We start from the raw sequence: 26853 nt of genomic DNA, 5'->3' as shown, positions 1-26853 counted from the left end.
TGGCAATGCTCTCCTTCTTATTCCTGTATTTTCGTTATTTACGGGTCAATTTTTTTCGTTCGAAATGTAAAATGTATGACCATAGAATTTCTCAATAGAATATAAAATTGAAAACTTTAAAAAGGATAGAGAAAATTGAGTTCACTTTGAATGGTCTGCCACAGTGCCACAGGCAGATATCCTTATCATGCTCTTACGTAATACGACAGCTGCTGGAGTCGTCAAACCCTGGCTTGGCCTCCAGGTTTGTCACTCCTGAGCAGAAAGTTTACCAGGGGGGTATTTGCAATGGACAAATACTTCGACTCCCAAATGAAAAATCTTTAACGAGGTATAGCACCCCACTTTCTTTGTGGAAGTTGGGGTCTCGCCTCAAACGAGGGATTGTGACGGCATGTCTACCCAAGCAAATTGCTTGTTCCTCCCGTGAAAACTTATGAAATGCTGTATACACAATATATGCCTTACTGTTGGTCTCTCTCTCTCGTTCCGTGAGGATTGGGGTTTGATATTGTGCTTAAGACCCTAAAGAGAGTGCAAAATATGTGTGTATTTCACGGTCACAGTGAGGGAGCAAACTAAAGTAGGGAGGAGGACTCGAAGGCGTGGTGTTTTACAAGGAGGGTCCCCCTTTCAAGCACTGTGCAAGTAAGGTGGTGCTCTGACTCGGTGCTTACAGCTTTGTTATAATTGCGTATCGTACCTATGGATAGAGCTTGATTCTGCAGTCTAAAGAGAGAATTTTACTTACTGTATAAAGATAAATTTGACACCTATTAAACGTAAGGTACCTCTTTCGGTATCTTTGTTCAGTGTCCCCAGCCCCTCCCGGACTTGCATCTTGTGTACAGTCCATATACGTATGTGTCCTTACCCTGTGTATATCTACATGTATACCATCATTTTGCCTCTGACGAAGATTCTACTCGGAGTGAAAGTTCAGGACCCTTTTGAGTGGACATTTTATTCCACTTGCAAACCACTATTTGACAAGCAGTTTTCAGCATCTTGGTTTTGCTGCATTGTAGTATGAAGGTTTAGTTGGTCCTACTATTATGACTGAGGAGGATCAATAAATTTAAGTTTGCAGTGTATGTGAAAATAATTGCAAAGATTTATCCCAGGGAGACTCACAGACTGCTTGCTTGGTCCTTTAGTATGGACCTTTCCCACTGGATACATGTACCTTCCAACAACAGTACCATCATAGGCAACATATTTCCATAGAAGTAAATTTTGGGCTGATGTACATCTGTGATTTTATAGGTACAATGTACAGTCAAACCTGTCTTAGCGACCATTCGTCTATAGCGGCCACGTGCCATAGAAACTTGACGATAACTAAAAACAATTCCCTCAGAGAGAAAAAGAATGTTTGAGAACCTGTCTATAGTGGCCAGCTGTCTATAACAGCCACTTTTTTGTTTCCCTTGGGTGGCAGCTATGGACAGGTTTGACTGTACTCGGTACCCTTCATTTACAAGACATCTCTATGCCCCATGAAGTTGGTATTGTATGGCAGAACATCACATCTTCACATCGAGCCATAATATATTGAAGGTATGGAGGGATGGCTGGATCTGTGAGAAATCAATGTACATATTCTTCAGCTATATTTAAAAACAAACTTAAATGTATACTCTTCCCATATTACAAACTTAAATATAAACCGTATTACAAGCTTAAATTTTGCCCTCGCACCTGCAACTGGTGATTGCACTTTTTCCATTTGTGCCTCCCTTCTCTGGAACAACTTCCTTACTCATAATCAGTCTTCCACCTCCATAATTGACATAAAGAAACTCAAAACCCATAATTTATTTCAAGAACAGAACTGATGATTATATACACATTGTACATCACACTTGTAATTGTGGTCTTGGTTGATTATTTGTAATTGTAGTTGATCTACAGATGTTCATTTCTCTTTTGTTAATTGTAAAGCACTGAGAAACATTTTCCTCATTTCATAAGCACTGTATAAATTTCCATATTATTATCATTATTATTATTACCTTTCTTGTACTTCAGCTCTTGGTGATGTCCTGTGGTTGTCTACAGCTTTGTAAAAGTCTTTCAATACAGGAGTATTCATATGAACTGTTACCATGAATCAACAATCGTGGTCTGTTTACCCAAGGAGTCATGAGTTCAAGTCATGTCAATATTCTGTGTGTATCTTCTATCAGTGCTTTCGTAAATGAGAGCTCTACTAGCTCATATATTTCTCTGTAGCTTTGATGGGGCTGTGCAGTAGAGATCATATAGAACAATTCTGTGAATGGGCTATACCTCAGCTTAAGCTGTTGAGGACATTTTGATTTACAATTTGTAGCTACAACACGCATTTCCCATAGACACTTGCCCGAGTATACCCGGGACTCGTCCTCAACGATTTTTTTTTTTTGCAATTGGCACTGTTACAGTTTGTTAAAGGTCTGACATTGTAATTTGATGTGAGTTGATTGATCACCTCTGACAATATATGTTTACCCGATTGTATTGTGTGATCCCGAAGAATTTCTGAAATGTGTACAAAATGAAGTATGAATTCTGAATCTTAATATCCCTTTTTGTAGCATGGCAAAATTCACCCACCCCTGCTTTTGTTTCTGAGATGGTTGTGATGTGTGTGTGTACGTGTGTGTGGAGGGGGGGCAAGTTCGTTTGTCACATGCGAATGCTCATGCTCGTACATGGTACATGTACATCCGACTCTGGTTTCTGTGCATTGTTTACATACATGTGTAATATCATTGGAGCATGAAGACAAAGCACATGAGTGTTAGGAATCAATGACCCCTGACTGGGCATGGCTTGCGGGGGATCCAGTGACTGCGTAAATTGCATGGATGCATTTCCTCTGAAGCATGACGACATGGTAACGGTAAACATACACTGCATGTACTTGTATGTCGTCATTGCATGGTAAACATACACTGTATGTATGTCGTCATACCGGTGTGTTCTGCTGTACATGTGTACATGTGTACGTGACAACACGCATAATATGCCCAAATTGTGTACACGTGTATGTAGACAGTTGTAGTAGTAGTTGCAATAATGAAAGAAGACAACATATTTTTTTTTCTATATTTTTAATTTGATCCATGATCTGATGTGTGACTGTTACAGCAGAGTGAAGAATTTAATTTTGACTTGTGATATCAAATGAAAATGTAATTAATGGAGCATCAAATGAATAATGCCTGTGTGGGGCTGTATTGCATGAGCTTGCAAGTTATGCTCCCATGTCAACCATTCATTGTCTGTTCTGCATACTGTACCGGTACATATCTAAAGATGTCGTGAGAACTGATGCAAGTGTTGAATGAAAGCATGTATTGCAAAAGGAAAAAAAAAATATGAAGAAAAATAGATGAATGAATCAAAGTGAGGCGAAATATTCAACCACAGGAAAGCATTTGTCCCATTCATGCCTCTGACAGTGCTCACTGTCATCTAGACTTAAAGTGTACCAATACCCTGGATATCAGATTTGTGTACAGGTAGGCTCTGTAGCGCCGGTACTGATGTGTGCGTGTTCTGACTGTATACGACGTACCTTTTTACGAATAGTTTAGAGATTCCATGTTGATCAGTCAGCGAGGTATCGATCGAAATATATGCGCACATATCACTATCGTTCAAGACATTTGAAATATTTGAAAAAAAAAATATTGATAGTGCGATCATTCAATTGATGATGATGATGATGATAAAATTGATAAAGACAAAAAAAGCAGGTTAATTAGTGTAATTGATGTACAAATGTACATTATATTGTTGTCTTAATTGCAATAATGAAGGTCCCCTTCGTATTAGTTATACAGTAGAGGTCTGCTCATCTGTTTTTCTATTTAGAACTTACATAATCATTCAAAATACTGCTATCGTAAAAGCATGAAGGAGATCATTAGGGATTCCAATTCACACACTTATGATACTGTATCTTATACATTGCAGGTTGAGTGAGAGATTGATAATTGTTTTCTGTATGCTGCCCTCTTGTGTCAATCTCATCCCCCACCCTTTCAGAAGAGCTAGCATGGAGAAGGGCTGTGAGAGGGTGACTTACAGGTGCCGGCTGTGCAGGCAGCATCTGTTTGACAGCACCTGTGTCCTCAACCCGGGCACAGGGTACCACCACCACCCCCACCACCACCACCAGCACCATCAGGAAGTGCCTGGCCCAAGCACGGCAAGGGAGTCAGATCTCCATCAGGTACCCCTACATGAGGGTCATCAGGGGGAGGATTCCAAGCCGACAACCTGCGGTGGCAGTGACAACGTCAGCAGATCAGTAGGAGTGCTAGCCCCGTATGGACAAGTGACAGTAGGCCCGAACCCCCTCTGGTTTATCAACGAAGACTCCACCCCTCCCTGGGTTCATCGCACTTTGGACAAGGTACTGTTCAATTTTGCCACTGGTTCCTGATCAAAGAATTTGATTTAAAGCCATCAAAAAGGAAAGAAATTAACTTTCTATCCTCCTGTGCCTCTGACTTTGGGGCCACATCATTGTCCCCGCCGAACGAGTTCGAGCAGGGGACTATGAAACGGGCTCCGTACGTGTGTGTGTCCGTGTGTCCGTCCGTGCGTCCGTGCGTCCGTCCGTGCGTCCGTCCGTGCGTCCGTGTGTGATCAAAATGTTCAAAATGCTACTCCTTCGCCATTTCTAACCCGATTTTGATTCTGTTTGCTTTATATGATAGCACTACATGGGAGCTTTGAAACTTCTATAAAGAATTTCAGTTGTGACCTTTGACCTTGACCTTTGACCTATATTGTACATTTTGCTTCAAAATGCTACTCCTTCGCCATTTCTAACCCGATTTTGATTCCGTTTGCTTTATATGATGGCACTAGGTGAGGGCTTCAAAACTTCTACACAGAATTTTGACCTTTGACTTCTTTGACCTTTGACCTTGATTTTTTGCCTATATTGTACATTGGCTACAAAATGCTACTCCTTCGCCATTTCTAACCCGATTTCGATTCCGTTTGCTTTATATGATGGCACTAGGTGAGGGCTTCAAAACTTCTACACAGAATTTTGACCTTTGACTTCTTTGACCTTTGACCTTGATTTTTGACCTAAATTGTACATTTTGCTACAAAATGCTACTCCTTCGCCATTTGTAACCCGATTTCAATTCCGTTTGCTTTAAGTGATGGCACTTGGTGAGGGCTTCAAAACTTCTACACAGAATTTTGACCTTTGACTTCTTTGACCTCTGACCTTGATTTTTCACCTGTATTGTACATTTTGCTATTAAATGCTACTCCTTCGCCATTTCTAACCCGATTTCGATTCCGTTTGCTTTATGTGATGGCACTAGGTGAGGGCTTCAAAACTTCTACACAGAATTTTGTCCTTTGACTTCTTTGACCTTTGACCTTGATTTTTTACCTATATTGTACATTGGCTACAAAATGCTACTCCTTTGCCATTTCTAACCCGATTTCGATTCCGTTTGCTTTATGTGATGGCACTAGGTGAGGGCTTCAAAACTTCTACATAGAATTTTGACCTTTGACCTTGATCTTTTTACCTATATTGTACATTTTGCTACTAAATGCTACTTCCGGCGGGGACATATATTACGCACCGCGTAATTTCTACTTTTCCTTGTTTTTTTTTCAACTGTTTTTAAAAATGCTGATGAAAATATAGCAAATTCATTTTTTTTTGTCCCTTTTGGCAGCTTTTTTTTAAAAGTAGCTGCTACATCAATTTTGTTTTTTATTTGCTTCTTTTGGGTTGCTGGTGTTTCATTAAAGTACCACCAAATGCAAAGTTTTAGGATTACAGTATGAAACATGATTTTAGGTTGTTTCAATTTTCAGCCACTGGGAAATATAACCTCCCTTTTAGTATCAGGAAAATTACCATGAATAGGAAAAAATAGGTGAATGACATCTTACTATATGCAGAACTCAACATTAGTGGTGGTCCTGTAGCCCTTGGCCCCGGTTTATCAAAAGATATAATCGATTTTAAATTTCCCTAGCACACAGGCTGCCGTAGACTTACCATAGAAATCAACTTTAACATCAGTTTTAATTCTTCATAAAACAGGGCCCAGGTCACTCAAAATTGATGCTGTGCCACAAATATTTCAAGAAAGGTTATATTTTGGTGGCTTGATCTGCCAACTAAGTTTCAAAATGGATTGTTTTTGTATGTTCTTATTTTGGGCCACCAAAATTTCACATTTAAAGATTTTAGAGGTTAGATTGGGCCACCAGAGAAGAAGGTTTGTGTTGGACCCTCCTGAATAGGGGGAAGGGGGATATTTATGGCAATGCTTGTCTCAAAATGTTATGAATTGTGTTTGGAAGTCTCAACACCGTTTATGAAAACTAATCACGTGTGAGCTCTTTCACAGTCACACGACCATGATGACCCTTTCATGGGGTGATACGACCAATTACTTCTCAACATTCTGAAATGGTCTGCATCCAATTTCACCCAAAGCGTACATGATCTATGAATGCAATATTTTCTGTGTGCACAGAATAAAAATTTCAATCTGTTTGACGTCTATATTGGTTTGTACACTGTAGGACCTACGTGGCCAGTGATACAAAAATTTGATGGTTTATTCGTATTTAAACATAGTCAAGTGCATGCAAAGTACATTACGAATTAAATCTGAAATTTTAACTAGTGTCTGACATTTAACAATAACAGAATAAAACCCTGCGTACCACTTGCTGCAAGTCTTATTACTTACCAGTATGTACCATATTTCTGGTATATAAATTATCTAAAAGGACTGTACAGTACTGGTTGAAGTGGGGATTCATGTTTTGAATATTCCTAAGTGAGATGATGAGAAACCTCTTATGATATATGAAAGAGCACGTAGTTTTAAGAAGGATTCAACGTTTATTTGATGAAAATTGGTTTTCAAATGGCCGAGATATCCAAAAAAGTGATAATAATAAAAGGTGACAGGCCACACTTTCATTAGGATCTCTTTTTTTTCACCTTGTTTTTGGATATCTCAGCCATTTCAAAACCGATTTTCATCAAATAAACTTTTGATACCCCTTAGAATTGCATGTTCTTTGACATCTCATAGAGTGGTTTTTTGATATCTTGCAAAATGTTAAAAGCTAAATCCTCACCTCAACCAGAACTGTACACACCCTTTAATCCACACTTTTTTTTTCCGATCAAAAAAACTCAGAAAAGGGTGCTGCCTATTCTAACGTATGGGTTGTATACCAGAAAATACGGTAATACCTTTAACGAGAGAGATGAGAAAATACACACAATGTTATTGTGATAGCTGGTCTTTACGTGGGAAGGCACTATTCTCAGGCAATGCACAATTGCAATCAGAGGGGGAAAAAAATTCATTTCTGTCACAGTAAAGCACGTAGACATGTGTGTACATATGACAAAGTCCTGAACAAACTTTTCCTATAGGTTAGCAAAGATTTGTACAAACTTGATGAAAAGTATCTCGCCAGTATATTCTGTTCTTCACTTTGAGGCAGAAAACATTCAAGCAAGATTACAAGTACTGCATACTCGAATACAACAAATACGCTGTGTGACATATGCTGTGAAATCTTGTTTGAATGCGTAGACACTTTGTTGGTGATTGATATTGCCGCTACGCATACATGAACATGCTTATGACATTGTTGACATTACACGGGTACATATCGTACAATTTACATTATTATGTCCATGTGTATGCAGTGCATGTGTTTGCACTTATCACAAACACTGAGCAGCAGGCTAAGTACAGTGCATCCAAGGAGGTGGAAAGACATTTCCACCTCCCCGGTGCATCGAATCTTCTGGTTGCACCATTACAAACTTTGTAGTAGAGCCTACCCTGTACAACAATGTTTTCATCAGAAGTATCCCTCCTGCATACATTATATCTCGGCCCTGTAGCAGCTCCTGCTGAAATAGCAACTTCCCATAGCAACAGCCAATCATGAAGCTGGATTCTTGTTGTTACCATGACAATTGCCATTCCAGCAGGAGTTATGTTGAGCTATCATAGCGACTTTTGTGTGTTTGTGTGCGCATGTGTGTGTGTATGTGTGTGTGTGTGTGTGTGTGTGTGAAATGGGGCCCTGGAGAAGCTTATGCTGGATAGATCACAATAAAAAATTGATAGATAGAAAGAACATGAGAATGCCACAGCAGCATTGCCACCATAAATCCTATGACATACATTGTACCATTCTATGCATTCTGTACTACCGTAAAGCAAGATATTTATGCGGCATGAAATTTTCACGAATTTGAGCTGATGGCCTTTTTGGCAGCCTGAAATTCTCACAAATTGTTACTGGCATTCAATACATGAATCTCTGTGAGTGATAATAATAATAATGATAGTAATGATAATGTACATTAATAATGTGCCATATCTATTGTGTGTGATACTCTTGCTGCAAGAGATCCTGCAAAAGACAAAGCATGCACACAAAACAACAACAACTAGTGGTAACAACACTGAAAATGCAATATTGTGTGAAAATTTTCCAAAACTACAAGGAAATGAAATCCGTGGTCAGAAGTCAGTAGATTTGATTTTCAGGGAGATTGGCAAGTATTGAATTGCAAGTCGAACCTGGCAGATATGAGAAAGTGCACAATCTCATCTGCTGCTCTTTTGGATAGGAACTTGTGGAAGTGTAAAAGGTTTTGAAGTTGGCACCTGATTGTCTAAGTGACATGCGATATAAGACTATTTAAAGTCAAATTGCGGTCTATGACAACCCCAAGAGTTATGAGAAATGCCGTCATCTCGGTTTTGGCGGTATGGTCATGTTTCATGAGGGATCATTTACAGTTTGTTTTCAGGAGGGAGTTTTGTTTTTTTATGCCTCCGCCACGAAGTGGTGCCGGAGGCATTATGTTTTCGGGTTGTCCGTCCGTCCGTCCTTCCGTCCGTAATGAATTTTGTGGACAAGGTAACTATTGAAACCTGATGAGGTATCCTAATGAAACTTGGCATGTATGTGTATTAGGGGGTGAAGTTGTGCCTATCAACTTTTGGGTGCACATGCTCAAGGTTAAAGGTCAAAAGGTCAAGGTCAAATACATAAAATTTCACTATTTCCACCATATCTATTGAATGCCTGAAGATATTTTTTTGAAACTTAGTGTATACATGTATTACCCAATTAAGATTCTCTGGTGAAAGTTTGGGTCATGAAGTCAAAGGTCAAAAGGTCAGGGTCAAATACATAAAATTTTACTATTTCCACCATATCTATTGAATGCCTAAAGATATTTTCTTGAAACTTAGTGTATACATGTATTACCCAATTAAGATTCTCTGGTGAAAGTTTGGGTCATGAGGTCAAAGGTCAAAGGTCAAAAGTTCAAGTAAAAATATTAAAACTTCTTTTTTTCTCCGTACCTTGGAAAATTGTTCAAGGTATCTTCATGGAACATAGTATATACATATGTACTGACTGGAAGTGATTATCTAGAGAATGTAGGGTTCATGGGGTCAAAGGTCAAGTGCAATACTTCAAAATTTTACTATTACCCTCATATTTATGCAATTCCGGCAGGGTTATTTTTTTACACTTGGTGTATGCGTGTGTAACCTAATAGAAATTCTCTGGAAAGTTTTTTTTTTTTCTCTTTTTGCCTCAAAGGTCAAAAGGTCAAAGATCAAGTGAAAGTGCTGAACTAACTTTTTCCTCCATATCTCGGAAGTGGCTCAAGTTACCTTGAAACTTAGTACATATTATGCATGTTCTACCTGAAAGTAATTATCTTATGAATTTTAGGGTCAAGGGCCAGATGAAAATGGTAACAATTTACTATTCAATTCAGAAATTTCACTTTTTCTCCACACCTGTACCTTGAAAATTACTCAATGCCTAAATGTATGAATGGGTCAAAGTCAAGTTAAAGTCCTTAAATCCCTAGATACATGCTCTCTTATTCATCCAATTAAACCTAGGTCAAGGAAGGTGAACATTCAACACATTTGTGACAAACTTGTCATTCCAATATTTTGCCAATTTTGTGAAAATGTAATCACACAGTGTCCACATGTACTATCTAGACCTATTGGGAAAATCATGCATTATGGCGGAGGCATACCAGTCGCCAAAGCGACATTTCTAGTCTTGTCATTTGAATCTTCAATGACTTAGATATTGTTTCTTAGCAACTGTTTTGGATACGCTGTGTACAAAACCATTGCACACATGCTAATTTCTTCATTTTTCCTGTTCAAAAAAAAATCATATGCATGCAGTTGAAAAATTATGATAGTATACAACTGCCAAGTGGTAATGATAATAAACTCTATATATATAATGATAAACATAATCACCTTCATGCATGTAAATTACAAAATCTTACCAGGTACCACATGTACATATATTCATATGACAAAGTAGAACAGCACATTAAAATTGCAAAATCCAATCAGATACTAGTAGTCTTCAGGTGTTTCTTTAAAAATATTTATTAAAATTTAGCATAATTTAGACTTGTTTGGAGGCTTTTAGCTTTAAATATAATGAAAATGATAGTATTCACTTTGAAATCTGTCATATCTTCTGTTCCTGAAACCCTGTGTCTGACTCTTCTTTTCTACAGTTTCAGTGGAAGAGAGGAAAGCTGTTGTGTCCTAAGTGCAATGGACGAGTAGGTTCCTTTGACTTTGTCACTCCGTACAAGTTGCACTGTGCCACTGAGAAGCCCTCCCGCATTCACATCATGAGGAATCGAGTAGACTGCGAGTCGTCTTCACCAATCATTGCCAGAATCAGACCAATGCCCCAAAATCCACCAAGTTCCTCAAGTGGAAACTCCCTCAGTGAAGAGGGTGACAGCTCCACAGCCACTTGGACCAGCACTGTTCACAGACCAGTAGCGGGCGGAGCTGAATATGACACGCCTACCTTTGCCGAAGTAGATTCCTCCATCCTCATGACTGCAGCATCAATTATGCCCTCCACTTCAGAGTCACCTCCATGCAATTTCCTGCCAGATGCTTTTTCATCAGCATCCGATGAAGAGGCATCCCCCGGTCAGCCGTTACGAAATGACCACCAAAGAGTGGGCCCGAGATCCTTGCCCCTGGACTCCCTCACTCGCAGTGAGAATCCCCTGTCAAGGAGCCCCTCGATGATTCTGCACGTTGGACACCCATTCCATTCGCAGAGGGCTGAAAACTTACTCCCCAAGGGCACGTCTCCTTCCTCAAGAAATAACTCCTTCATGGCAGAGGGTTCAGAAATCCGTCAGAGGAAAGGGAGGTTGAAAGTTCCTGTTGACCGACCAGTGTCCTTTGGACTTGAATCAGGACGCGGCAAACTTGAAAATGACATGTTGCTTAATGGTCTCACAGTAGAGCGAAATATAGCATATGTTTCTGGCACAAATAGAGGCAGAGTGATTGCATCCCGTTCTCAAGAATCTCCAGTGACTATGTTGCCCGGTATGTCGAGTGATGCTTGTGTTAGAGAGAGTCAGAGGAGGAGCCAGCATCAAGTTTGGCCATACAGCAGCAGGACTGTAGATTCAGAAGATGGTGGCCTGGGTGACAGGAGGGGTTACCATGTCAACCGATCGGCGGGTAGTAACACCTCCACAGCAACGTCAATACCCATCTCTTTCCCAGCGGACATTTCTGCCAACGTATTCAAGAATAGCCAAGGTTTCTTCAGCCAGGCAGCTGACCGTGGCCGTACCATGGAAAGGCCAAGGAATCCTGGTTCCTCCGGCAGCCAGTCCCCGGGCCCGTATTCCCAGGTCTCCACCTCAGAGCAAATGGAGTCACTGGGCTCCTCCGCTGGCAGGGACCGACATGTGCCGTCGCTGACCCACGCTCAGCAGCAGGTCAGAGAGAGTGAGGATGAAGAAGACCCAGCCCTGGGAGATGATGTGGTGGACCAGGGTGAAAATGTTCAGAGCTCTACCGGTGAGAGAAGTCCCCGCAAACAGAGGAAGGAGAGAAACAGGAAGAAGAAGGAAAGGAGAAAACAGAGACGTTATGAGAGATGGCTGGAAAGACAGACATTAGGAGCTGAGGAGGAATCTGCCATTCAGGTGAGAATTACAGATATTTTGTAATTGCTGACTCATGGTTTGCATCTATGGCAAGCCAAAAAGAAATGCATCTAGTAAATTTGCCAAGCGTCGGTAATTGTCAGAAATATGATTAAAACAATGGATTTTCCTTTACTGACGCATGGTTTGCATCTATGGCAAGCCAAAAAGAAATGCATCAAGTAAATTTGCCAAGCGTCGGTAATTGTCAGAGATATGATTAAAACAATGGATTTTCCTTTGGCAATATTTTGTCCTCTGTTCTGTAAAAGAGATGATATATATGTCATTTTGTGCATCAGTAAGGAATAACGTGCATGTGATAACTCTGAAATTTGGTTTAATCCCACTTAATTCTGCATACGATTTCTGCTGACACACTCAGAATGACAGACCTGTGCATCATTTGTATGTCGAGCCCAAAGAGATTTTTCTCACTACCTACAGAGGGCGAACTATACAATAATGTCTGTGATCACATTGAGCTGCACATGTGCCCTATGTAGTAATGGCGGACTTTGCTCTGCATGTATGTGCTCAGTGCACTCAAGTAACATTTGTTACAGGATGTACTTGAACTTTTGAACTCCACACTCCTCGATTTGGCTGCTCCTCGATGCCGGTATGCTACATGTAGCATGCTTCCATGAGGGGTAACCTTCAAGTCTCTCTGTGCAATCACAGAGCAATTATACAGGATGTATGGCAAGTAAGCACTCCAATATCTACTCATATAGCGTCGCTTGGTCGACAAGACCTCGTATCTCAAAAGTGTCAAATGTTCAGGAGAGCAGGAAAAAAAAAAGGCAGCAGCACTACCAGGTATATCAAATGGGATATCCCTTCCTTTGACATGCTGTAGTGGCTTCATTTTTGGGGTAAGACAGCCAGGATTTGGACAGGACATCACTTAACTTATTATCTGACCAGTAATCCAAAAAAGTCATTTTCACCAAAATTTGAGATACAAGGTTTTGTCACCCCTGCGACAATAAGCTCTTTAAATCCAGTTGGCTTTGTTGAAGGATTGGTCACGTGTAACACCAGATACTACTTGTAAAACAAAGATGAAAGTTTGAAGACTCTTTGTCAGTTGTCCTTGATCCATGGAAAATTTGCTACAAAGTTGATGTCAAGAAAAACCATCTAGTGAAAGTAGCGGACTGGTGAAATTCAGAGCAAAGCCAGAGAAGTCCATGAAATGTTGCGACTGGTTGGTAGTACGTCATTTTATTTTAACATGCAGTTCGATGTGTCATTCAAAATAGCATTCCTTGTCATGTGATGATGAAGACCTCATCTGCAGATAATTACCCTTCACCGGCGTTTGTGCACAACATTGCAAAAAATATTTCACTCGAAGCGGCATGGAAATATTTCCTAAGAAGACCAGAATGATCTACTTGAAATTTTTGGGGGAATCATGATGAACCTATTACTAGTAATTTTTTTTTCCCCGATAAAGAATGAAAGTAATGAAATCTGCATGCAGAGGATTTGAGAAGTGCTATTCACATTACAAGTGTTCGATTATGTCACAATCACAGTGCAGTGGTGGCTATTTTGAGATACCCTCGAGACACTATTGAAACTGACTCACAAATATGTGGTAATAATGTTCCTTACTCTGCTGACAGTTTTTTGCTGAGTTGTGGCACCTTTTTTACCTTCATGAAATACTAAATCATCAAGGTCAGATATCTTTCAGAGTAATTCTAAGAAATGAATATTCATTTTACTTTTTGTTTTGTTTGTTGTTGTTTTTTTCAATTTCTGTTATGCATTCATTCATTAATTATTTTTTTCTTTGCTCCTGCTGACTCCTTGTCAAAGCTCATCACATTTTTTTTTTTTTTGTGGGGGGGGGGAACTGTTGTGTAGTATTGTTTTTTCTTGTATCTGAAATGCAGTGTTCTCGGACATCAGAATAGCATTGAGTGCATCAAAAGTGAAAATTTGTTATAAAGAGGAAGGCTTGAAAGCATTCCATTCGTTTGTACAATGTAAATGTGTATGTAGATTATCGCAAAAATACTCCAGAAGTGCCCCTCCCATTGCATTGAAACTTTAAGCATATTATGCATGTGCACAAAAATATTCACAAGAGACTTCATGGACCATTTATGCTCTGGTTGTGATTATGGCCCCTGACGTGAAATGATCTTGGTTTCACATTTTAAGAGATTCTTCTCCGATTTAGCAGTACCTGATTAAGTGGAGAGTACTGTATTACAGATATTGTGGGAATGGCTACAGAAGGCATTTCTTCAAACATTATGGTTCAGGGCAATTCCGCGGTTAGTAACGTTACATTTGAACAAATTTAGATATTTGTTTTTACCACTAAATTACCATTTATTCATTTCAAGTCAAAATTATGTCAAAAACATGTTCATCCTTCCCAGGTTTACGATACAGAAAAGAATGAACACAATCCAAGAAATATTAGAATTGCTATAGCAACTTAAAGCGCTGGTTAGTAACGTTACGAAAAAAGGACATGACAAAAAAATCAATGTCTTGTAACAAAAAGTGTGCAAAAATTCAAGTTACTTCAAACAGAGTGTTGCATTAATTTCAATTATTGCATCATGACAAATGTTCATGCAAATTTTGTTAGCAGTTCGACCGATAATTTTTTAGCTAGACCCCCAAAAGCATGGTTAGTAACGTTACGGTTAGTAACGTTACATTTGTCCGGAGTAATTCCGCAGGTCATTTCACCCTTTTGTAATTGACAAAATGTCACATGACTTCTGGAGTATTTAAATGTATTCATCTTTTACCCTTTAGCAAAACTTTGAAGAAAAAATTTCAAAGGAACCCACTGTAATTTGCATTTAAGTGAATTTCAGCGTCCCCAGTCCCACATGTACATTTTAAATGATGGTTTTAGATCTCGCAAAATCAATAAATACGAAAAATAAAATCTACTGAATTTGAAAGACCCTAATGATTGGTGAACATCCATGGCATTAGTTGATACCTAGATCAAAGGGTAAGATAAAGAGGCACATTTCTTTTATCCATGTCATGTCCACCTAACTGCGGAATTGCCCTTCAACAATTAGAACACAGGATAAGTTGTATCATTTTCAACTTGCATTTTTACTGTGTTACAACATGTCAAACAATAGTTTCTTCGAAGGGTAGTGGGTCAATTTCCATTCAAGCAACGACAGAGGGAATATGTACAAAATATTGCAGCTGACGAGTCGTTTGTTTCGTTTCCAGTATATAAACTCTGCCTGTGCAGTATTTAGGGTATCTGTACAATGTATATATACTCCTCCCTATTCACTTACAGGCCAGGCCAGCCAGCAGATGTACTTTCTCTGTTTGTGTGTGTTTGAGGTTGGACGCCCCACAGACTTAAGTTTAGATAGAGTGAGTCAGTTCCTTGAAATATTCATCATTATTGAAAGCAAGTTTCAAATGAAATGATGAACAGACTTGAGTGAATTGTCATGCATACATGCACATGACTTGCACACTTGTTGCCATGGCAAAGACAGTTGCCTCTGCCCCTCCTTGCCAATCTTCCAGTTTATTCAACCTGTGTATGTGTGTATCTGACCCAGATTTTGTCACACTGTGATGCCAGCTGCTGCGTTGCAATCTTTTCACCGCTGGAGGTTGTTATTCAACATGAATGGTTCAACCCTCCAGGCAACATTCTGCAATGTCATTCACCCCAATCGTGGTTCTAAGAATGAAACACTGATAACAGTCTGGGTCAGCAAGTTGGCATAGAGATGTCTGCATGTTGTGTAAATAGATCCCTTTCCAGATCTTTGTCTTGCTTATCGTCTGACTTCTGTCATGTAATGCTGGTTTTAGTTGTGATATGATGCATTTAGTGACAAAAAAAAACCCCCAAAAACGTTAGGACCAGAAGTGCTTTGAAAACATGCTGTGATTCTCTTCATGCCTTTGCGCTGTAGAGTGGCAGAATAACTATGTTTTCAGGTTTTCTGTCTGTCTCTGTAAGCTGGGAATTACAGGAGAATTCCAGACCAGTTCAGAATGAATTTGAAAAGAAAGAGTACACTATGACAAGCACACCAGTGAAAATTTGATCAAAACCAACTCAAAAGTGAGGAAGTTAAGAAATTTCAAAGTTCGCTAAATTTTTGTACAACCCTTTTTAAACAGTTAATATGTAAATGTTCAAGGTGATAATGCCATCACTTAACAACTTTCCATTGGTCATTTGAATAAAAATGCAAAAATAAATTTTTCTGGTTTAAAAGTATTAAACATGCATTGTAATATTATTCCCAATTGAAAAACTTCAAAATAATGATCAGTCCAATATATCAGGGTTTGAGACCAGGGCATAATTGTGTTTAATCAAAAGCCAGAAATTTCATGATTTTATACATGTGCATGTACAACATACTGTACATGGCAATTGTGAGGGGATAACATCATCTATTCACTAATTTGCATTTTCATATTGACTGTTCAAGAACTGTTTTGTGAAAATCAGCCGAAGTTCTCAGTTTCATTAATTTCTTCATTACTTTTCATTTAATTTTGGTCGTACTTTCACTGTTGTGCTTGTATGATTTTAACTCTTTCTTTTTAGACTAACCTATTTATATTTGTCCCAGATTTCTCCTTTAAGATGGAACTTGAATTTTCCTGTTGAAGCCCTGCTTAGAAAAGCTGTATACGCTGAATATTTCACGAGGTTTTTATTTTTGTGAATTTCACGAGTCAGGTGCTATTCGCGAATTTTAAGACACACAAAAATATTGACTCTGATCCCGACATGAACGTGATGTGCACGCATACAGTTCTCCATTCAGTACTCTACTCTACAGTCGCGAATTTAACTAGATTGCTGGCAAAATCGTCGTATTCACGAAAATTCAGACTCGCTAAATATATGGCATATACAGTACTATACAATCAAAAGTCAACTTTTAGGTCACTGGAGACCTTTTGCTTACCTTAAAGATACAGTGTATGTATAATTGCAGTAACTTCATCTAAGAATGTCCGGTGGTGATGAAATATTCAGAAATGGTATGAATGATAAACACACACACACGTACACAAACATAAGAGCTATAGTGGTGAAATTCAAGGCCATAGATCACTGTTCATTTCCCACCATATGTCATTTGCAGCGATTGCTTTTACCCATGAACATTCTGGTAATTTCATTATTGTGAAAAGGGTAGATGTGAATATATTTACGATTAGTTGTGTGAATTGACAAATGACAAAGGTCTCTGAAATGTAGCCAAGTACTACTGTACAAGTGGTTATTTTTGCACGAGTAATTTTTCCCACTCTCCTGGGTAAGATGAATTTCATGTGTTTTTAATTCTGTGAAATCAAGACATTTATTACTGGGGCATATGACATGCAAAAAAAAAAAAAAAAAATGTGTGTTTTAATTTGTGCGCTGGTTTCTAGTCACGCAAATTGCTCCAAAATTTCCAACTTGCCCGGCCAGGCAAGTGAACATGAAATGTGCACTGCTTGCCCAACAGCAAGTGTAGGCTGCCCTGGGCAAGTAACTAATTTTGGTTTGTGTACTAGTAATTATGTTGGTAGCACTCTACACTGAAGGTGGCAAAGCAGTTTTACACACGTGACTAAGTAGCCCCATCAATGAATGAATGCTTGGTGGTCATGGATAGAAATTAAAATGATGTTGATGTAAATCAAAGATGTTAGAAAGCCATTGGTGAAAAAAAAAAAAAAAAGCAACAACACCAAACAAACCTCAGTACTGATTCTTAACTATGATGTAATATTCCCACATTACCAAAAAAAAAAAAGGAAAATGCTTACAAGTATATATTTGACATCATTTGTCACATCTGAGTACAGTGACGCCCCCCCCCCCAAAAAAAAAATAATAATAATAAACTTTGTTGTTCAGTGATAACAAATGATACCTAGAATGATAAGCCCGATCATTGATAAAGCAGCACAAGTACACAAGTACAGGAAATTATCCTAGTGTGTGACAGGAAAATAGATCATAGACAACTCATAGACATCTAATTGCCTTTATTTCCAGTAATGTGTCTCACTGTCATTCGGTGGAATGTAGGAAGAGGAAGAGAGTGTGGTTGAGAGTGAAATAACATTTGTTGTGGCTCTTTGCTCAGTTTAAGAGAATTTCCCAGGATGTTATTTATTTTTTGAGAGTGGGGAGGAGGTCATTCTCCTAAAAAAAAAAACACCCTTATCATTAAGATCTTCTACCTGGTTGTAGTTTACCTGTGCTGTGGCTCAAGTTTGATAGCTATTCTGATCACTTTTCGTGGGTTAAAGTGATGATGACCATTATGGACTTTTCAATTTGCATGTCCATGTCCTGGACTGGGTCATGTGATCAATATAAGTTTAACTGATTGAGGACGAGTCCCGCATATATTTGGGCAAATGTCTATGGGAAATGCGTGTTGTAGCAAAATCAAACCAACCTCAACGGGTTAAGGCAATGTGCATGTGCAGCAACCATCCACATACTGTATGTTCTCTCCCAAATTCCAGGACACATTTTCCTTGATTTTTACGTCATTCTGCAACAGCAGCCTTGTCACCGCTCATGCTTTCCATTTTTCCACCACAATATCCGCTTGCACTGATTTAAAAAAAAAATGGATTTAGTCACCCTTATCCTCCAAGAGTGCAGTGTTGGAAATGTTAATTTTAAGAAAAGTACACCATATTTCAGTCTATAATTCACATACAAATGAAATGATTTTGTCCTACTGCAAAATAATCTGTCAAATCATAGCACTTTGGTGACGCATCGCAGACAGGCGATGTCTGCATAGTCCCTTAAACTACATTTTGTGTTGTATCGAGCGCTTTGCATCGCTCTCGAGCATCGCTACAACAGTGGACAGCCATTATAAAGAAGTCCTTGGGACTAGCAGTCTTCTTTAGTTATATCAAACTTTCATAATAACTGAACAAATAAACAATAGAAAGCCTCTGTGTGTCGCATTATTTTGAGACGGCAACATAGTCATGCTTTAGGGAAGCATTCTGTTTTTCGCATCTATTCAATTTTTATAATTTTGTGTTTTCGGGGACATGTAATAGGCGATGACACTGTAGAGTAAATGCTAAGCATTGCTCTGAATTAAATTGTTTGACTAGTCTTTGATTGTTTTTGTTTCAAATGACCAGTAGTGTAGAGGCATGACTTTTGCACACAAAACAGTGACCAAAACTTATAATTTACTAGCAAATCCAGTAGGGAACACCGTTTGATAGTCAATCACCAAATAAATGGCATGCTACAGGAATGGAATTACGAGAAATGGAGATCATTGTTATGTGGCATTTGGTGATTTATCGATCGGTTTAGGACAGCATGGCAATCCCTGGATGACGTTGGATGTTTTTGACCTCCAAAAGTTGCCATTTTGACCTCCCGGATGTCCTCAGATGTATACGGACATACACGGATGTCCAAGGATGTCCAAGGCGTCAACACGGATCTCTCCTTGGATCACCCAGGATCATTTTCGGGGTGATCCGAGATGTCTATGTGACTGGGGCTTTAAGAGTTAACAGCAGCTCAAGTTCATCTTCTTATGACTGGCAGCTATTATAGAAGCTGGCAGATTCACATTCATCTTGCGAACATGCGTAGGAAAAATTAGAATGGGTTTTAACTGGCTGAATGTAATGAGTTGACTGCAATCATTTTGCCACTGCTCGAGGACAAGGATGGTGTCTTCGTCCTCCCAATCGAAAAGTCCTTAATGTCCGTAGTGAAGTACCTGCTGAGTCATTCACTGTAGATGAACAGATGAACACATGTGCCTTTTGCTTCCTGCACTTATTCCCACGATCAATTTTCCACATGTATTTCCCATTTTCTCACCACACTCAACGATTTGTTTTGTGGTATTCTGATTGTTTGCATTGAAGTATTTCTTAGAAATTCAGAGGAAGGGAATTGCACAGTAGCAAGCTCTGTATCTTCAATTAATTAAAAAGATGAAAATGATACAAAAAGGGCAGGAATGAGGTGTAAATGGGGCACATGTCCATTTATGAACAAGTATTGGCAGTTTACAGCTCAAACTTCCACTTGTTGAAATCGATAAATTGTTTCCCTTTCGTACAAAATGATTTAATCTTCTATGTCATCCTCATCAATCCAATAAGACCACAGACAGCCATTTGAAGCAAAATGCTACTCCATCTTTGTATGGACTTCTGTGAATGCTGGATACATCAAGTATTTCGTGAGATTTTTATTTTTGCAAATTGTGCTAGTCGAGTTCTATTCGTGAATTCAAAAGCAAGTGAAAATATTAAAGGGACATAGTCCCGGTAGCGTAGAGGGTGCTGTTGATGATACTGCCGATCACTGTTAGCATTGATGCAAAGATTACCGAAGTTTAGTTGTCATCAAGAGTGAAGCGCGTAGGTGTTGCTAAGTAACGTTGCCTTTGTTGTCTTCTCTGCGCAACGCGCAGTCTGTAGTAATGCCAGGGTGCGTGCATATGTGCTTGTTATTATGACATCACAAAAGAAGTTTGCTAAAGCTGTCATCCCCCTCAGCCGAATCATGAGCCAAACTGTGATCCGACCACTGACTACAGTGAATCGGACTTCTTCGGACTCGGGAAAGTGGGCCAAAGCGTAAGCGCTAAAGAGGAGTCAATAGCGTAGGTCTCTATAGGAAACTTGCGCCATGCGCCCGCGTACGCATTTGACTAAAACACCGGGACCATGCACCTTTAACTGTGATCCTGACATGAATGTGAATTACATTTCTCCTTTCAGTACTGTACTCCACAATCATAAATTTAACCACTCACAAAGTTGTCGTGAGGTAGATTAGAATTGCTTAATATAAATGGTGTATGCAGTTTAGGGTGAAATGAAAAAGACAAATGGTAGAGTTTTCACTGGACTTTGGTATACAATATGGAAGTTACAGAATATTGAAGGTCACACATTTTTCACACGTATTTTTGTGTGTTATTGGTCACAATCTCCATGCATACATATGTAGGCAAATAGATGAGGTGTTAATGTTGCCAAAGTTTTCTGCTAACCTGTGCACAAATCACTGAATTTTCTCTATTGATACTGGATCAAAAAGAAATTAATATGTTTTCTTTGCATGGAATTACTGTAGAATGGTAAAAAGATTACCAGTAATGACTTTTAAGGAGTAGGTGGTAGAACCTTGCTAAACTACCAACCCAAAATATTCTTATCAAAATAAGTTTTTAATTGATAAGAAGAGAATTGTGATGCAGTGGCATCATTACTTTATTAATTTTCATTATTTATGCAGCTTACCAATGTCACGCTTTCATGAAAACACGTGACAGTTAAAAAAAAAAACAACTTTAGAAAATGCTCTTCCTTCACTTTCATCTGATTTATTGAAAGGTCTACTAATATTCTGTTTGCTATTTTTTACTATAATCAGTCAGTACATTTGGGTAAGCATGACATGGCATGACACTTTTAATCATCGGTCACCCAGCTACAGGAGTCCATCTGGCATTAGTTTGTAATTGTCTTTCTACGTTATAGGGCAGTGCTGCTTTGGGGTGTTCTCCTGTTAGGAATCGAGACATCCGCAGGAACATGCATATCATCTCAGTCTCCTGAGCGAGGTTTCTCACTCTGCAACAAGTTTCTGTATATTATGTCATTTAGGTGTCAATAAAATGAATAATGTACTGCTGTTGGAAGCAGAAGTGGGAGAGGCATAGGTCACATGGCAGGTGTATAAAGTCCTCGACCCCTTATCTTTCTCCTTCAGGATATCAGTGCAGCAGGGCTGTACTCTCTCCTGGGTCCCCGCTGTGCTGGTAGCTCGTTGCGGGAGGTCACAACGTGCTCCGTGTGCCTGGACATCTACTATCAGCCCCACACCTGCTTCCCCTGCGAGCACATCTTCTGCGAGCCGTGCCTGCGACAGGTGGCCCGCTTCCACCCCGTGGTGACACCGTGCCCCCTGTGCCGCACAACCATAAGGAGCGTGAAGCTCCATGACCGTAAGTGAGCTTGCCGCAGTTGCTGGACTAAAGATTTGATGTTCAAGACCCTGTTAACCCTTTGAAGATGATTCCCACAAATACTTAGGCAGGTGTCTATGGGAAATGCATGTTATAGCAAAATCAGTCCGTCCTCAACGGGTTAAGCAAAGAATGTAGGTAGTTGCAAAGTGGACCACCCTTTCTCAAGAATAGAGAGAAGTGGCCTTTGGGCTGGCTTTTTGTGGCTGAGTTGTGACAGCCAGGGCATTTCACTAAAATGAGACTGGACGCTTTCACAACATGTTGTAACTCTTTTCCTTTTCTTGTGTATGTTGGTTTAAAAACATGAATCTAGTCAAAGATGTTACAGAAACCTTGAATGTAAACAATAAAGAATACTCCATGAGTGCATTAAAAAGTTACCTCACTTTATGAACCACCTTGATACTCATCAAAATTAGAATTATTTTACCTCCAGAGATGAACCTGAACTAAGGCACAGTATACAAGCTGTAGGTCTGTTTCAACAGACATAAATGTTGATGGCTCCAAGGCTGGTCCACATTAGTATTTTGAAGATACCAAGTACTGCTGGTAGAAGTCTCCTGTGTTTTGGGGCAGTCAGTCACTGGTCACAGAGTGGCTATAGCTAGTGAGTTGATAGCACTGCAGTTGAATTTGTGTTAGCAGCCAGCAAGTTTTTGATTGTCAAGTGTTGTCAATCTCTTTATGATACATGTCCCTGAAGTTAACATGATTATACAGAAGATGACCTATGTGTTGACTTCTTCTTTTTTTTTTTCTGCTTCTAAATTGGGACAATGTGTATAATGCCACGTTGTGCAGTTCTTGAAATATCAACAACAACAAAAAGAATTATGAAGCTTCGTAGTCTAAAAGTGTTCTTGTATTTACACCTATTTCCAGATCAAGATATTACATGGTTGCAACTGATTAAGAAGGTCTTGTCCTGTGTCTTCAAAATTCAGAGAAATTGATATTTTGATAAAATCTTTGCACTTCATCATTTGCCGTCTACATCTCTCCACAGAACTGACATCAGCTGTCAAGCAGCTTTTCCCACGGCAGTTTGAGAACCGGCATCAGATGGAGCGGAGGACTCTAAACCGTTCCTTCCCGTTGCCTGGCAACCCAAACCTACCGCCGTGGTACCGCATGGGCTACCAGAATAACCGCAACCAGGTGGACTTTCTTGCCTCTCGCCGCAACGCGGGCTACGTGCATGACTGGGGGATGCGCTATCTGCAGGGAGTGGTGTGGAGGGTGGTGGCCTCCACTTTGGTCCTCATCGTCGTTTCTGGTATCTCGGTCGGATTCCTGCACTTCATGTTTGATTTCTCGTGATCCCTTGTGGGCCGACGCCCAGCACCCGATATCAGGGTTATGGGTGGTAGCACACTGAACATGCCCGGTCGCAACCGCAGCAATGTAGCAACAGTATACAGAATCTGTTGACACTAACCTCAGCACTGTCCAGATGGAAAAATGTGCAACGTGTTATAGGAGTGTTGTGAATTGAAAGAAAAAAATCCTCAGAGAATCACTGCCTGTGACTTGTTCCGTTCCTGGTTTGTTTTTGCCATCGGCCACTGTAAAGCAAGATATTTTCGTGGCATAAAATTTTTGTGAATTGGAGCCGACGGTCTTTTTTGCGAAATAAAATCCTCGTGAAATTAGCACTGGCATTCAGTGCATATAGTGTATTAAAAAGAACTTTCACCTGCACTTTAATTCTGTGAATCTTGGCTCTTACAAAATTGAAATGCATGCAAACATTTCTGGTTTTACAGTATTCAAGGATTTTTCCTGTGTGATTAGTCTCAATCTCGGACTCCCAATGACACAGCCGTGTGACATTCCACGCAATGCGTCGCCATTGCAAAATGGTATCGCTGCAATGGTTCAAAACTTCTTTTGAGTCTCCTGCATCTTTTGACACCAAATTTGTGACCACAGGCCCAACGTTTGAAAGTTATACATGATATGTAGGTGAGGTGCATGTCAGAAGAAATATGGCTAAAAAATGTGAATTCATGCACAATTTGAATGCAAATGCTGCTTTCAAATTGTTAGAAGCATGATTATTTTTACTTTTATTGATTAAAATCAATTATTAACATATTTTCATGCTCAGAACTTTGTGGCCAACAAATTTCATCAAAAAAAAAGAAGTTGAAAGCAAAAGTCGAGAAACAGAGAAATATCAAAAAAATAAAAAACAATAAAATACTTCAGAAATTATCTTTGATGGCACAATTTTTTTTTCACTTACATTTGCTAAGAACACTAGAAAGAATATGTACACCAAAAAATATGCCTTTTTGGAGCTTGCTTAGTGATTATAGCAATAAATCTGATTTCACGAATTCATTATGCATAAAGTTAGCATCAATGTTATTTTTTTGAAAATCAGCTGTACAGCATTGTGCAGTTGCGGGGAGTGTGTGGGAGCCCCTGCCACATGTAACAATACTTTGTAATGCAGCATCAACTAAATTGTTGAATCAGCTCTCCAGAAGTGTTTTTTTTTTTTCCTCGAGATTGCACAAAACACAAAAATTTTGTGTAACTTTTGTTCTCAGGTTACATCATTGGATTACTCCATGTGAAAATTGTAAATGGTGTAAGGGGTCAGATATGATCATTTCAGTGAAGAAAGGTATGAGTTGTCATATTTTCCTCAGAACAGTTCATTTTGTGTGGAAAATGTAGGGTGCTTATCAACTTCTGAAGTCTGTAATGGTAATTCTTCAATAATGTCTTGCCTAAATTCACACAGAGCATTTAGTTATTACTTTATTATTTTGAATATACTCTCTGTTTGCAATGTTCTCAGTAATTTACTTTCTTGTATAGTCATGTTTTTTATTTACAAGTGTAAAGAATATGTTATGCTATGCTTGCCCTGCAGCAATAGTCTAGTTACATTAATAATCTGAATTTACCTTTTGAAGGAATGTTATATGGAGAACTTGAAATTATTCTGGAAGCAACAGGTTGATTTCAAATATGAAAGTTGCATGAACTGTATAATCCAGTTTAATCCTCTCTTAATTCACTGATGAGAATTGCATTACATACAAATGAGATATTTCATGCATTTATTTATCTCTGTGAAAATTTCTTCTCACTGTTGAAAAATTCAAAGCAAAGGTGTGGGTAGATATTGTGTGGGGTCTTTACCACACCCCGAAAAATGTTATAGAATACACACAACTGTTTTAAATACAATACAATCACTCAAATGTACAATTCTGTATTATTCAACAGTCTCAACCATCTTTTCATGTGCATAATCTATTTTCATTTGCTTGTGTTGCATTTAGTTGGATCTTTACTGTTATCCCCAATGACTGAATTGTTGCCACATATTCTGTGTAACATGAATGTAATGACAGGATACTGAATTTCAGTAAAATATTGGACCAGTGGCCCATTGCTAGTTTTATGGCAGCTAATGATGTTTTGATTTAGTTTGACATATGTAAATGTTTAGCAGATTTTAGCCGAGTGTAAATACTCTCTTTGTGGGCTGATTGCTTAATGATCATTACTTTCTTTGCAACGGCACAATATTATCTTGCTTATATGCTGCAAATATGCGATTCCTTCTCTTTCGTTCTCTCTGTCAAAAAAAAAAGAGTAAAGTAGATGAAATTAGCACAGATATTGGATTAAAACGTGTCTATTTTCTCTCATGAGTAGGAGGGTACAGTCAGTCCGCAGCACCTGATAATTCGCTCGTATTTATTCAACTCGTATGCAAGCCCGCTCTAGGTTTGCATACGTAATGAGCTGCGTAAAGGGATTTTGTCCTTGGGCTTTCGGCAACAAAAATACACCGTATGTTCACAAATTTGGTAACAAATTCAAGGAAAATATGTAAACTATCGTCACATGTTACTCAAATTATTGTAAATGAAAAATATCATAGCGTAATTTGAGCTTGAAAAATTATGAAAAAAGTAATTCGGGCAGTACACGTTGAAGAAGTCAAAAAAATATCAAATTCACCTTGCGTCTCGATGAAAATGCTTTATTTGGTAGTCCATCTCCTAATCTTTGTATCCATGTAAATATCTTGACAATTTGTTGCTTAATCCGGTCAGGAACCAGTAAAATATACTTCGATGTCAGTGCTGATCAGCTTGAAACCGTGTAATCTCAAGAGTAAGCTCTCTCATTGGACAGCGCTTGCATTCAGCGCTTGCATTACGTCATTACGCTGCTACATAACGGTTTCATGCCACTTGCGGTTTCTTGGCACGCGTGTAGTTCAAGCGCTGAATGCAAGCACTGTCCAATGAGAGAGCTCTTTCGCGCCACTGTACACTTTGTGTTGAGCATACTTCCGGCTTAGGAGTGAATTTTACAGACATTTCAAAACGGAAAAACTAATATAAATCATGCTTGCGTCTCCTTGACTCCAATATATGATGAGCATCTAAGTTTCCTCTCTACGTAAAAGCCAAAATCAGAAACAACACTTTCTTAATCCGGTCAGGAACCAAAAAAGAACTTTAGACGACAAAATCTTCTGTGAAAAGCAGGTAAGATTTACGCAAATTCAACTGATTATATAGTCATAATAAGATCCGATATTATACGCAAATTTAGTATCAAAATAAAGATCAAAGTCTGGAGAACAATTTACCGTGACTTGTAGCCATGACAAATGTATGTACAAGTCGCTACACTGTGAAAACCATAGCCCTATCAAAGTCTCGCAAAATCTCGCATGACGAGACACCTTTCGAACGCAAAGATCGTCAACGA

General features: G+C 39.0%; 1 protein-coding gene across 1 annotated transcript; it reads left to right on the top strand.

The window, feature by feature from the left end:
* The first annotated feature begins 4044 nt into the window (after nt 1-4044).
* Nucleotides 4045-24063, top strand: LOC140237548 (uncharacterized). Its single transcript, XM_072317482.1, has 4 exons — nt 4045-4408; nt 10607-12061; nt 21840-22074; nt 23108-24063. Exons 1-4 carry the CDS (start codon nt 4049-4051, stop codon nt 23419-23421), a joined length of 2364 nt encoding a protein of 787 aa, XP_072173583.1. The 5' UTR covers nt 4045-4048; the 3' UTR covers nt 23422-24063.
* The last annotated feature ends 2790 nt before the right edge of the window (nt 24064-26853 follow it).

The sequence above is a fragment of the Diadema setosum genome, chromosome 14 (genome assembly GCF_964275005.1).
Source record: "Diadema setosum chromosome 14, eeDiaSeto1, whole genome shotgun sequence".
NCBI lineage: Eukaryota > Metazoa > Echinodermata > Echinoidea > Diadematoida > Diadematidae > Diadema > Diadema setosum.
Note: the sequence above shows the minus strand (reverse complement) of the source record. Positions and strands in the feature narration are given on the sequence as shown.